Source organism: Crassostrea angulata, chromosome 8, assembly GCF_025612915.1.
Source record: "Crassostrea angulata isolate pt1a10 chromosome 8, ASM2561291v2, whole genome shotgun sequence".
Lineage (NCBI taxonomy): Eukaryota > Metazoa > Mollusca > Bivalvia > Ostreida > Ostreidae > Magallana > Magallana angulata.
The window spans coordinates 23,715,922-23,730,646 of NC_069118.1; the positions used below are offsets into that span (position 1 = coordinate 23,715,922).

The following is a 14,725-nucleotide window of genomic DNA, read 5'->3' on the forward strand; positions in this document are numbered from 1 at the left end:
TTGTAGACATATGCTATATCCAATATTGAAAACATTTGTTTCATACTTTAAGGTCTGCATATGGAACAACGCTCAATAATAATTGAATTTCCTGATATTCACAACGGCACAATGTAAAATAAAAGGTGAACATAAAAAAAAAATTACGCAGTAATTGTTCATACCCAAATTGTCATTTAACTATTCATACCATGTAACATGTATTCTAAAACTAGATATGAAGTCTCTATCAATTCAGATCGCTAAAAAGTTTTGGAAATTCCCGAGCCAACTTACTGAATAAAAACTGACAACAGTTACTTTAATTCAGATAAGGGTTTGAAATAACACGGACTTACCTTAGAAGTCGACTTCTTATTCGATATTAAGTGAATTAATTATCACTGAAATAGGTTGAAGACTTTTTTTTTTTTTTGAAACATTTATACAAATAAAGTATTGAATTTGGAAATACCTTGATTAAATTTAAAAAGAATTTAACTGAGTGAAGTAAGAAAGGTAATGCGAGATTCATTTGTTATACATAATATATTTTTGGTTATCTCTCTTTTTGCCGTAACGGAAGCTATCACGGTTCTTGAGACGCTATTCGCATTAAATGATTATATGGCACACTGTAGAACAGACAAACGGATTTATATCATTGAAAAGATATAATCGCTCTGTAAATGAGGCTAAAAACCTAAATGAATATGAAAAATTGATTAAACTGATTTTACATTGACTTTTTTATTGAAAAAAAACCCCAATACAATTGCCTCTTAGTGAAGGCGGAGAAAACAGATTGCATATCATAATATGAAGGTCTTAGTCTTGGAATTTGAGCCCAACCCCAATTATTATTGTATTTATGTACAATAAAAATAAGTTCAAACCACAAAATGGTAAATGTAAAAAAAAAAAAAGCAAAACACCGGAAATGTAATGTACAGATAAATCAGCGTGTGTCATTTACATGTACATGTACGACAATGTGTACTATTCTTCAAAATAATGTCAATCCATGGTATCTCAGAAACCGACAAAAGTGATCCCACTAGTAGCATTCAAATAACAAACACGCAACTACTAGATAATAAAACTTACCATTTATTAGTTCAGCGGCGTAATTAACATAACGTTTTGAAAATTTGCATGTATAAAAAATTTGGTCAACTCCAAAAGTCTACATTGTCTGGTATATATGTATATATTTTTCTTTGAAAGCTGTTACATTAATGCACACTTTCAACTGTCCATTTTGAGTTCCATAAAGCCATTTAAGCTTTATGGAATTTGACTACGTAACCGCCCCGTATTGAAAGTAGTTCGATTAAAGTTTAAATATCATTCCTTATTCCTTTAATTGATTTTGATTAACAATCCAAACATTTAATCGAAACAAATAAGAAGTAGCAGTCAAACTATCTCTTAAATGACAGGCTAAACGTGTGAATAAAACAGATACATAACAAGTCACAAAATGACAAGCAGGTTCTTTTAAATTAACAAATGTGCAAGCTTACTCGTTATGAAGACAAAAGGCATACTAAATATAATCAATTTTTTTTATAAAAAAAAACCCTGACAGACAGACGCGTTGATTTATATATATATATATATATATAATACCTTTTATCTATTATCAGTATTCCATACATATTCATGATGTAACTGGTAGAGAAACACCAGTTCGCATTAAAAAAAAATCCCGATCATTGAAATCTAAATACAAATGTACTTATTAAATCCACATGTTAGTATCCTAAAACAATCAATCATGGATGAAGAAGACGAGTAGAATATCATAATTACATTACACACAAAAAATAAATAAGAATGCTTAAAATTTGAATATTACTACATTCTATAGGGAACTCTCCTTTCTGTAACAGCTTTCTATATTTGAAGCAACCATCCAACCCTCTGAAGGAAATCAATAATTCCAAAATTTCAATAATTCTAATAGGTTTTTATTTCGACGTTTAGTATCTTAATTTTTTAAAAAGATATTCTTTTGTTTGTTGAGTCATGTTTAAAAATACTAGTATCAAATGTACAACAAGTACTAGTATGTTTTTCATCTTGTCAGAAATTTTTTCTTTCAATCATATTCTATCCAATATATGGTGATTTCATTTCAAGTAAGAAATGTCAATAGTTAACATGGAATGCAATGTAGCATGTGGCAAATTTTCTTATTATTAATTTACGTTACATATTTTCATATCTTGAATTATAAATCAAAATAAACGACTTAGAAATGACACATTAACATTGCCTTTCAAAGTTTTAAGAAATTATTGCAAATTTAAGTAGACAGGTAGGTCAATAAATTGCATATCAATTCTATTTAAATTCGTATATATGAAGTTTTGCAATAAACTATCAAAAACTATTAAGAAATAAAAATCTTATATATTTTAACTTCAACGGTTTAATACTTGAAATTTCATGTACTTTTGACACAGATCTTAATATCATTTCAATGAAATTAATACAGTTTAAAATATCCAAGTCCATCCAGATCTTAATAAATAAGCTACTCTTAGAGTATTTCTTATTCTTCAATTGATATTAAGGCATTTTCCATATACTTCACATACTCTTTTAGCAGAATCAAACACCGTGACATTGGGACATTTTACTGCAGAAGCAATTCCATTGTCACATCGATAGTAAGCATCACATCGCTCTTGGTATTGGTAGTTTCCATCCGCTTTACCGTTGCATGATGGGAGGTAGCCGTTTGAATTGTACTCATTCGGAATAGCAAAAAGATGTACACATTGTCCCATATAAGGAAATGATTGCACGTTCCATACATTGTCTTTTGGGCAGTATCCTGTTCCTATTGTTCTGTTGTCCTTGCAAATGATGTAGTTGGGGGAAAATCCCCTCTCAGGTTGTAACCATAAACCATCATCTTTGTCCTCGCATTTAGGATACCTTACTTCACAGGGGACGCAATGTGAGCGTTTGCATTGCAACCTATAGTATCGACCTTCGGAAAAAATATTTTCTAAGTTACTTAAAATCAATATTAGATACATTAAATATTTTGTTACATGAAAATAATTAAAAAAATATCCATTCAGTAAAATAAGATAAATGATATCGAACAAAAGTAAAAACCAATTAGGATTACTGACTTAAAAATCTTAAGATATCAATATACATGTAGCTGAGCAATAAGATAGTTATATGAATTCATTGTATACTTACATTCCCACGTAGGTGAATATCTTGTCCCACAGTTTGTATCAGTATAATTTTCACACTGAAGAGTTTCGTCAGAAAACATAAATGGATAATGACATTCGTGTTTATACTTAGAGGGCCACAAGTTGTACACGGGAATCGTGCTGCTAAGTACAGGATCATCTCCAGAACAGTTGTAATATCTGTGACAATCCTCTGGACTTTTGATTATTAAATCTGGGTATCGAGTACATATTTCATCTATTGTTGTATCTGAATAACATAATAAATAAAAAACCCCCTGAAAAAACAGTGAACAATGTGCATTGAGAGACTCGGCTACAACCTACCGAGTTAATGCAGTGCAGAATCTTATTGGAAGACCATGTTTCAAAACAGTATGACTTGTCTTTTTGAATAAGGCGTTTGCGTTATATGTGTGATGATTTCATGTCTTGTTAGAATTAAGTCGCTACATATAGTTGCAGTATGTTCCGGTCTGAGAATTATAAAAATAGACTAATCCCGATTTGACCGTCTGTTTCTTAGTTTCACGTGACTGATACAACTAATTGGTCTCATATTTACTCTGCCTATTGTTCTATTATACTTCATTAGATGATGAATTTATTTTTTTTTCAGTCAATTAATATATACTATAATAAAATTAAATTGTGGATAGTATATGAAAAACTAAGATATTCAATTTTCATATTTAAAATGTGGTTTGTAAGAATTACAAAGGATTCGACGAGAGGTGAACAATGCCTTTAAAAGGATTTACGCTCGAGCTACCGCAATCAGAATATAATCATGAACTTATGAACAATATTGGTCCCCGCAAAAGATTATCTATATGCATTTAAAACATTTAGAGTTGCGTGTGTTATTTGTCTGTTTTTTTAAATTTGTATTTATGGTGAAGTAAAGGTCTTAAAAGTTACGTACATGCAAAAGCATAAATCAAAACGAAACAACTGAAATAATTTTGAAAAAATCCTTTAAATAAAATCCATTAATTATTATTGTTCTTGTATTTACGTTGTAACAGTTTTGTAAAAAAAAAAAAAAGAAACTTACCATTTGGAAATTGTCCTTTACTATACATCTTCAACAAACCCTCATAAGCAACTGAACATTTTTCTTCCACGTCAAAACATCCTTGCATTTTCGACATTGTCTCTTTTAAGATGTTCTCGGTTTCATCAAGTAATGATTGAAAAACAACTTCACTATGTCCTCTATTCAAAACGCTGTGCTGCTGGTAATTAGTGTCATACAAAGACTGAGAACAGATGCTCATCAAATATGTTATTAAGAAACATACTGTTTTGAAATTCATTTTTAATCCGAAATTAAGATATTTATTCCCTCTTTTACGCAGTTTAACTTCACTCCCTTGTTAGCAATGCAAAAAGAGCTATACAAAAATATATTGGCCTAGACAAAGAACTTTAATTCAAAATGACTGTGTGTTTACACGGGCGATGAATTTTATGCGTTGGTACTTCAATTGGGTATACATATAATTTTGAATAAAATAAATAAACATTATTTCATTATTATAGAGATAGATGTTGTTGAAACATTTAGTAATATAATCGTCCTATTTACAATGTTACATTGTCATTATTACTGAACTTAAAAAAAAACTAGCTGTACTATTTAAATACAGAGGTTTAAGGTGGCCGATTTGAAAGGGGGGGGGGGTAGCGGAAAAACTACCACAGCAAAACTCTTCATTTTTTAACCATATGTAATTTACACCAACTCTAGTTTATCTGCGGAATATCGAGAAAATCGACATCGACATCGACCGTCTGGTTCTCTTTAGGGGCCATCTCAAAATACAGGTACTTAACTAAAGGAATATATAGGAAATCGTAATTTTCCGGAATTTGAAGCAGATTAAAAAAAAATAGTACAATAGGTTCTTTTCTCAAATTGTAATATGTGATTGGTAATATAATTTTCTACCTTATGTGTAAAAATATTTAATTCTACCGTTCGGTTTTCAGTGGGGGACATCTCAAAATATTAAAGTGCACCGAATTTGTGCTTTATATTTGGAGTACTACAAATTTAGATAGATATAACGGGTTCATTCAAATATTAAGAAAAATATCCCCAAGGATAGCATTATTCCGTGTATAGATTTTCAACGGCGTACGATTTTTACTTTTTCTTTTATGCTATTTCTTATAACACATTCTTACAAAGCTTCATTTTATTAAAACGTCATAAAAGCGCAATGGCAACAGTCGTCAACCGAACAACAGAAAAATCGTTTTAAAAATAAAATTTTCCTCAAAAAATCTAAATTTTTTCATCTGTATTTTGTTTACTGTGTTAAATTTTATAAATAATTCTGAAAAAAATATTCATAAAAAGGTATAAATACACTGTATTTTACAAAAATGCGCATTAACATGCGCAACGAAAACTATAGTCGTCCTCCTTAATTCATCACAAGTCTTTTCGTACATCCTTTGTACATTGTATAAGTTTTTAGCTCACATGAACCGAAAGTTCAAGTGATCTTTCTGATCACCTGTTGTCCGTCCATCTGTCTGCCCGTCTTTCTCTCTTTCCGTCTGTTCGGAAGTTTTTCACATTGTTTGACTTCTTCTCTGGAACTACTGGGCCAAATCAAACAGACGTGGTACCCAAAATCATTCATATGGAAAGGGAATTCTAAATTGTGGAAACAAAGGGCAAAACCATGAAAATAGAGCGTGTGTCTTTGAATCCTCTTCTCAATTTACACCAAACCCTGTTAATATATAGTAAAAATTCGAAAGGAGTCTATGGGAAGAATGTTTTAAAAATGCAATTTCTTTTATTTTTTTTCAGTAAAAGGTCAACGTATGAGTAATCATTGTGCAACATATAAAGTAAATTGACCGGATAGTTTATCTGTTCTTCCCGCTCAGATTTTGGTCGTACATGTATGGCCTAATCATCTACTTCATAAATTTTTCTATAGGATTACGCGCATTGATAAAAATTTTCCTAGTCATATTTTTTCCTTTATATTTTTTTGCACCTGTGATCGTTTGTTTTGCATTGGTGTTTTGTTGTTTTTGCGAACGAGGCTGCTGATTTTGTTTTTAGCTTGTCTTTTTCGTATTTGTCAAAATATTACTACTAAAACTACATGCAAAAATAGGTGACTAAAGCATATACAAAACAAATAACAAATTTTCAATCAGGGTCTTTAAAATTAACACACTAACGTTGATAAGCTTACTCGTTCACAATACAAAATCGATACCCAATTTTATAACATATTTAAAACTCCTACAGAGAGAGGTGTTGATTTATACAAATAAAATAGCTAATGCATGTATCTATTGCCGGAATTCTATGCAAGTCAAGAAGAACTCAATCATGATGTAACTTGTAGAGTAATACCAAAGAAAAGAAGTTCAAATGTTTATACCTTAAAACAATCAACTAATCGGTGAAGGGACGAATAAAGAGTTCGTAATACAACATACTCAAAAATGAATCAGAAGTCGTATTACGTTTAAGGGAAATCATTGGCTTCTAATAATTATGTTTTTATTCCGCCGTTTAAGATATTTTCAATTGTTTCTATAGTACTAGTATTCAATGATCTTGGTCATTTTTTAACTACTAATATGTCTTTTTTCATGTAAAACTACGGTTTTCAAAAATATTTAATCATATTCTATTCAATATATGGTGAATTTTATTCATGTAAGGGATGTAAGACTGGAGTGCAATGTCATACTTTACATTTTAGATATGATGTTTGTAGCAAAAACCTAGCATTTTTAATGATAATAAAAAAATCATTTTTTTTCTTTGAAATGTAAATGCTTTGCTTTATATTTATACAGAACTCTTCTTTGTAAGGAAATTGATATAGTGTATAAATGGCCACAACAACCCAGCGCTTTTCAATCAAATCACATTTCTAAATCGAAATAAACGGCATTTGAAATTTAATCATATCATTTTCTTATTTTAGTTTTAAGGTATTACTGCCAATTAAAGGAGGCTTGGTGTTGAACAAATTACCTAAATTGTTAAATTTTTAATTTTTTTTTTGGCATAAAGAAATTAAAACTCTTTTTATTTTAGCTTTTAAGTTTAAATACTAGTATGTTCATGTATTTAAATACAGAGCTTTCCATCATAATGTCCACGCCAATCCGTCCCTTAATTAGCCACTCCCAAAGTATTCCTTGTTCATCAATAGATGCATACTCCTCCAACTGCACATGTTTTATTGGCAGAATCAAACAAGGTGCCATTAGGACATTTCACTGCGAAAGCTATTCCATTGTCGCATTTATAATATGCATCGCATCGCTCTTTATATTGGTAATTTCCGTTCGTTTCTCCGTTGCATGATGGAAGTAAACCGTATGGATTATACTCTTTTGGGACAGCAAAAATACCTACACATTGTCCTTTATAAGGAAAGGCTGTTGGCCCCCATACTTTGTCGGATGGACATCGTCCTGTTTCTATAGTTCTGTTGTCCTTACAAATCATATAATATGGGGAAAATCTTTTTTCAGGTTGTGGCCATAAACCGTCTTCTTTGTCCTCGCATTTTGGATACTCTAATTCACAGGGATAGCAACGCGAGCTTTTACATTGTAGCCTATAGTATCGACCTATAAATAATATATTCAATTATAATACATATTAAGGTAATTATTACATTATCAATAATAGAAAAATCACATTAGGTAAACGATATAAGAAGTCATTGTTTGTTTAAAAAGTTAGCCCGCTGATAAAACCTATCTCTTAATACATGTATGTTAACCATAAAAATCCATTACCTCACATGGAATGTAATGCACTAGTTTGCTTTGCAAGCTACATGTATTACATATCGACTTTAAAGTATAGTGGCATAAGTTATTTTTTTATGAAATATGTAGACATGCAAGCTAAATATTTTAACATGCAATATAGTTATGTCAACATGCAACATAACTATGTTGACATACATGAAAATTGCAATCAAATAGCTATAAAAATCTAAAAAAAAATCTCAAATATCGCCAACATTAGTTGAAATCCAAGATACTAGATGCTACTTTTTTTTGTCGACATTCAACTTATCTATGTTAACATGCGAGATACAATATGTACGTATGTAAACATGCATGTTGACATGCGCGAGATAAATATGTTGACATGCAACTTATAAGTTGCATATCAACATACCTAAGATGCACATCGACATAGATATATTGAATTGTTTGTCAACATACATGTGCATGCAGAGATATGCCACCATTATAATAAACCACAAATGACAAATTAAATAAAAAGAGAAGCAAACCATTTAGACACAAAGGAATTTTAAGATAACGCAATAAAATATATTCGAATTTAAAAACATTGTATACTTACATTCCCATGTTGGTGAATATCTAGTTCCGCAATTTGTTTTAGTATAATGTTCACACTGAAGAGTTTCGTCAGAAAACATCAAAGGATAATGACACTCGTATTTATACTGAGAGGGCCAATTATTGTACATGCCGGTAAATGCAGGATCCTCTCCAGAACAGTTGTAATATCTGTGACAATCCTCTGGACTTCTGATTATCAAGTCTGGGTATCGAGTACATATTTCATCTATTGTCCTATCTGAGTAAAAATTAATGAATTAAAAGTAAAATAACTTAAAAAGGCAGTAAAAGACACGCATTGAAAGGCTCACTCACAGCCTATTGAAATACGCATATAATAGCCAATTGGGGACAACATTTCAAATCAGTATGAATTGATTTATACGAAAAAAGCGTGCATGGGTGTTCAATTTGTTCTAACTTCATGGGTCGTTGGTTCAAGATACAACGGTATGTACCGGTCTTATTTAATTAGTGAACTTTAAATAATGCAATTAAATGATCTTAATTTTCTCTGCCTATTTCTATCATTAAAGCAGTTTTAATATATACTTTAAAAAATTAAAAACTTACCATTTAGAAATTGTCCTGTGCTATACATCTTTAGCAAGACCTCGTAAGCAACTGCACGCTGTTCATTCCTTTGCATTTTATACATTGTCTCTTTTAAAAGATTTTCTGTTTTATCAAGTACCGAGAGAAATACAACGTCCCTGCTTCTTCTATTCAAAATGTTGTGCTGCTGGTAATTAGTTTCATACAAAAACTGAGAACAGACGCTCGTCAAATATGTAAAAAAGAAGCAGACAGTTTTAAAATTCATTTTCAAACCGATATGAAAGTATGTCTCCCTCATTTTGCAGTTTAAATTCACTTCGTTGATAGCAATGACGACAATTGTGAAGTGGTACAGGTATATTTAAATGTATTGACTTATGAAAAGAACTTTAATTCAAAATAGTGTTGTATTTACATAAGAAACGAAATATATGCATGTTATGAATATAAGATTAAATAGACAAGCATTTCCTTATATTCATAATTTAATTTTGATACAATTGATGTTGTCTGAAAATTTATAACAATATGACACAGTCAAAACTATAACCCTCAAATTTTTCAATATCACTGTGCTAGAAAATAGTCTTAAAAAGGTGCATATATTTCTGTAAATGCATCTCGACGGAGAGTGTATTTAAGTTTAAAAGATTAATCGATAGCAGGTCTTTTTATACTTTCTTTGTATACGTTTTTACAACTTGGAATTGCGTCAGACCGAAAGTTTAAACTTGAATCAATACAACCAAACTTTATATAAGAATGCTGTGGAGTTTTGTATGTTTTTGTCTCTCAGTGGGTTAGAACCCATTGTCTAACCACCTGTATAGCTTATCGGGGGCACAGGTAACTATATCTTGGTTTACAGCAACAGAAATAAAAAATAAATAATTGCATGTACACATAGGCAAACATACACTAAATAAGAAGGAACATCATGAGCAAATAATGGTTTAAATCTATGCAAAACATGAACCTGAACTAGACGACCATAGGAGGGGTAATGCCGCATAAAACTGTTATATATGATCTTAAGGAAAACTTTTGTGATTCTCTCTTGTTTTTTTCTGCAATGCCAGTTTTATTCAGTACAAAATGTATCCATCATCAGTATTCCATGCAAGTCAAGAAAACATCATTATGTAACTTGTAGGGAAATACAAATGTACTAATTCGAATAAGAAAATCTATAGTATTGAAAACTAAATATTTATATAATTCAATTATTAAAATCTAAAAAACAATCAACTATGGATGAAGGAAGGGGGGGGGGGGGCAGTAGAACAGTATAATAACGTCAAACCAAAAAATAAGAATCATGAATGCATAAAATTTGAATGTTCTCCTATACTAGTACTCTAAAGAGGACTCTCTTCTTTCTGTGGCGGCTTCTCATATTTGATGCAACCATCCAGCCCTCTTTAGGAAATCCATAGTTTCCTAATTTGTCTTTATTTTTTTACGGTTTTTTAAAAAAGATATTCAATTGTTTATTGAGTTATGTTTAATATACAAGAATTAAATGTACATGGCTATTTATCATATACCAGTATGTCTTTTTCATGCAAGACAACGTTTTTATATCTGTCAATCATATTCTATTCAATATATGGTGATTTCATTTCAAGTAGGAAATGTCAAGAGTTAACATGGAATGCAATGTTGCATGTGGCAATTTTTCTTCTTACTAATTTATACGTTACATATTACGTCATATCATAATTTATAAATGAAAATAAACGACTTAGAAATGAAACCTAAACATTGCTCTTCTTAGTTTTAAGAAACAATTGCTAAATTAAAGAGACATATTGCATATCAATTCTGCCTACATTCATAGATATGACGTTTTGCTAAACTATCATTTAGACATAAAAATCTTACATGTATTTTAACTTAAAAGTTTGAATACTTGAAGTTTTTTTTGCATTTTATTACAGATATTATCATTTCAATGAATTCAATACATAATAAAATAGCCACGCGCATCCAGAATTTAATAAGCTACTCCCAGAGAATTCCTTGTTCTTCACTTTTTCCACCTACTGCACATATTTCATTAGCAAAATCAAACACCGTGCCATTGGGACATTTCACTGCAGAAGCAATCCCATTGTCACATTGATAGTAAGCATAACATCGCTCTTGGTATTGGTAGTTTCCATCGGCTTTACCGTCGCACGATTGGAGGTAGCCGTTTGAATTGTACTCCTTCGGAATAAGAAAAAAGATGTACACATTGTCGCATATAAGGAAATGATCGAACGCCCCATATATTGTCTAGAGAGCAGTGTCCAGTTTCTATTGTTCTATTGTCCTTGTGGATCATATACCAGGGCGAAAATCCTTTTTCAGGCTGTAACCATAAGCCATCATCTTTGTCCTCGCATTTTGGATACGTTACTTCACAAGGGATGCAATGTGAGCGTTTGCATTGCAACCTATTGTATCGACCTTCGAAAATAGGATTATTTTTTAGTTACTTAAAATCATTATAAGATACATTAGATATTTTGTTACATAAAAGGAATTAAAAAAAATATTCATTCAATAAAATAAGGTAAACGATATCAAACAAAAGTAAGTAACGATTAGGATTACATGATTTTATACTGAAAGGTATCGGAAAATCTTAAGATATCAATATAGCTGAGCAATAAGATAATTATATGAATTCATTGTATACTTACATTCCCACGTAGGTGAATATCTTGTCCCACAGTTTGTATCAGTATAATTTTCACACTGAAGAGTTTCGTCAGAAAACATAAATGGATGACATTCGTGTTTATACTTAGAGTGCCACAAGTTTTACACGGGAATCGTGCTGCTAAGTGCAGGACCTCTCCAGAACAGTTGTAATATCTGTGACAGTCCTCTGGACTTTTTATTATTAAATCTGGGTGTCGAGTACATATTTCATCTATTGTTGTATCTGAATAACATAATAAATAAAAAAAACTTAAAAAAACAGTGAACAATGTGCATTGAGAGACTAGACCACAACCTACCGAATTAATGCATTGCAGAATCTTTTTGGAAGACCATGTTTCAAAACAGCATGACTTGTCCTTTTGAATAAGGGGTTTGCGTTATATGTGTGATGATTTCATGTCTTTCTAGACTTAAGTCGCTACATATAGTTGCAGTATGTTCCGGTCTGAGAATTATAAAAATAGACTTATCCCGATTTGACCGTCTGTTTCTTAGTTTCACGTGGCTGATACAACTAAATGGTCTCATATTTACTCTGCCTATTGTTCTATAATACGTCATTAGATGATGAAACAATTTTTTTCAGTCAATGAATATATACTATAATAAAATTAAATTGTGGATAGTATATGAAAAAGTAAGATACTCAATTTTCATATTTAAAATTTAGTTTGTAAGAATTGCAAAGGATTCGACGAGAGGTGAACAATGCATTTGAAGGGATTTACGCCCGAGCTACCGCAATCAGAATATAATCATGAACTAAAGAAAAATATTGGTTCCCGCTAAACATTATCTATATGCATTTAAAACATTTAGACTTGCGTGTGTTGTTTGTCTGGTTGTTTTTTAATTTGTATTAATGGTTAAGTAAAGATCTTTAAAGTTACGTGCATGCAAAAGCATAAATCAAAACGAAACAACTGAAATTATTTGAAATAATCCTTTAAATCAAATCCATTAATTATTCTTGTTCTTGTATTTACGTTGTAACAGTTTTGTAAAGGAAAAAAGAAACTTACCATTTGGAAATTGTCCTTTACTATACATCTTCAACAAACCCTCATAAGCAACTGAACATTTTTCTTCCACGTCAAAACATCTTTGCATTTTCGACACTGTCTCTTTTAAGATGTTCTTGGTTTCATCAAGTAATGATTGAAAAACAACTTCACTATGTCCTCTATTCAAAACGTTGTGCTGCTGGTAATTAGTGTCATACAAAGACTGAGAACAGATGCTCGTCAAATATGTTATTAAGAAACAGACTGTTTTGAAATTCATTTTTTATCCGGAATTAAGATATTTATTCCATCTTTTACGCAGTTTAACGTCACTCCCTTTTTAGCAATGCAAAAAGAGCTATACAAAAATGTATTGCCCTAGACAAAGAACTTTAATTCAAATTGACGGTGTGTTTACACGAGCAATGAATTTTATGCGTTGGTACTTCAATTGGGTATACATATATAATTTTGAATAAAATAAATAAACATTATTTAATTATTATAAAGATAGATGTTGTTGAAACATTTGATAATATAATCGTCATATTTACAATGTTACATTGTCATTATTACTGAACTTAAAAAAAAACTAGCTGTATAAAGGACGCATGTAAATGCATCTCGAAATAGAGTGTACTATTTAAATACAGAGGTTTAAGGTGTCCGATTTGAAGGGGGGGGGGGTAGCGGAAAAACTACAACTGCAAAACTCTTCATTTTTTAACCATATGTAATTTACACCAACTCTAGTTTATCTGCGGAATATCGAGAAAATCGACATCGACATCGACCGTCTGGTTCTCTTGAGGGGCCATCCCAAAATAAAGGTACTTAACTATAGGAATATATAGGATATCGTAATTTTCCGCAATTTGAAGCAGATTAAAAAAAATAGTACAATAGGTTCTTTTCTCAAATTGTAATATGTGATTGGTAATATAATTTTCTACCTTATGTGCAAAGATATTTAATTCTACCGTTCGGTTTTCAGTGGGGGACATCTCAAAATATTAAAGTGCACCGTATTTTTGCTTTATATTTGGAGAACTACAAATTTAGATAGATATAACGGGTTCATTCAAATATTAAGAAAAATACCCCCAAGGATAGCATTATTCTGTGTATAGATTTTCAACGGCGTACGATTTTTACTTTTTCTTTTATGCTATTTCTTATAACACATTCTTACAAAGCTTCATTTTATTAAAACGTCATAAAAGCACAATGGCAGCAGTCGTCAACCGAACAACAGAATAATCGTTTTAAAAATAAAATTTTCCTCAAAAAATCTAAAACTTTTCATCTGTATTTTGTTTACTGCGTTAAATTTTATTAATGATTCTTATAACAAATATTCATAAAAAGGTATAAATACACTGTATTTTACAAGAATGTGCATCAACATGCGCAACGAAAACTATAGTCGTCCTCCTTAATTCATCACAAGTCTTTTCGTACATCCTTTGTATAAGTTTTTAGCTCACATGAACCGAAAGTTCAAGTGATCTTTCTGATACCTGTTGTCCGTCCATCTGTCTGCCGTCTTTTTCCCTTTCCGTCTGTTCGGAAGTTTTTCACATTGTTCGACTTCTTCTCTGGAACCACTGGGCCAAATCAAACAGACTTTGTACACAAAATCATTAATATGGAAAGGGAATTCTAAATTGTGGAAACAAAGGGTAAAACCATGAAAATAGAGCGTGTGTCTTTGAATCCTCTTCTAAATTTACACCAAACTCTGTTAATATATAGTAAAAATTCTAAAGGAGTCAAAGGAAAGAATGTTTCAAAAATGCAATTTCTTTTATTTTTTTCCAGTTAAAGGTCAACGTATGAGTAATCATTGTGCAAAATATAAAG

At 31.0% G+C, this 14,725-nt stretch overlaps 2 protein-coding genes and 1 pseudogene across 2 annotated transcripts; all 3 read right to left on the bottom strand.

Moving 5' to 3' along the window:
• Nucleotides 1–1,641: 1,641 nt before the first annotated feature.
• Nucleotides 1,642–4,575, bottom strand: LOC128158246 (uncharacterized). The gene is made up of 3 exons (XM_052821005.1): nt 4,261–4,575; nt 3,205–3,453; nt 1,642–2,983 (listed from the first exon to the last, which is right to left on the bottom strand). The coding sequence occupies exons 1-3, from the start codon at nt 4,520–4,522 to the stop codon at nt 2,547–2,549; spliced, it is 948 nt and encodes a 315-aa protein (XP_052676965.1). The 5' UTR covers nt 4,523–4,575; the 3' UTR covers nt 1,642–2,546.
• Nucleotides 4,576–7,340: 2,765 nt separating this feature from the next.
• LOC128158245 (uncharacterized) lies at nt 7,341–9,497 on the bottom strand. Its single transcript, XM_052821004.1, has 3 exons — nt 9,159–9,497; nt 8,584–8,823; nt 7,341–7,832 (listed from the first exon to the last, which is right to left on the bottom strand). Exons 1-3 carry the CDS (start codon nt 9,439–9,441, stop codon nt 7,402–7,404), a joined length of 954 nt encoding a protein of 317 aa, XP_052676964.1. The 5' UTR covers nt 9,442–9,497; the 3' UTR covers nt 7,341–7,401.
• A 1,650-nt stretch (nt 9,498–11,147) lies between these two features.
• On the bottom strand, nt 11,148–13,195 carry LOC128160820 (uncharacterized; annotated as a pseudogene).
• Between the last annotated feature and the right edge of the window lie 1,530 nt (nt 13,196–14,725).

Excerpts from the sequence above, each read along its gene's own strand:
- LOC128158245 (XM_052821004.1), bottom strand. The coding sequence starts at position 9,441 with ATGAGGGAGACATACTTTCATATCGGTTTGAAAATGAATTTTAAAACT. Across the intron at positions 8,824-9,158 it reads CACAGGACAATTTCTAAATG|ATAGGACAATAGATGAAATA; the intron begins GTAAGTTTTTAA and ends ATTTTTACTCAG. Across the intron at positions 7,833-8,583 it reads ATATTCACCAACATGGGAAT|GTCGATACTATAGGCTACAA; the intron begins GTAAGTATACAA and ends TATTATTTATAG.
- LOC128158246 (XM_052821005.1), bottom strand. The coding sequence starts at position 4,522 with ATGAATTTCAAAACAGTATGTTTCTTAATAACATATTTGATGAGCATC. Across the intron at positions 3,454-4,260 it reads TAAAGGACAATTTCCAAATG|ATACAACAATAGATGAAATA; the intron begins GTAAGTTTCTTT and ends TATGTTATTCAG. Across the intron at positions 2,984-3,204 it reads ATATTCACCTACGTGGGAAT|GTCGATACTATAGGTTGCAA; the intron begins GTAAGTATACAA and ends TTTTTTCCGAAG.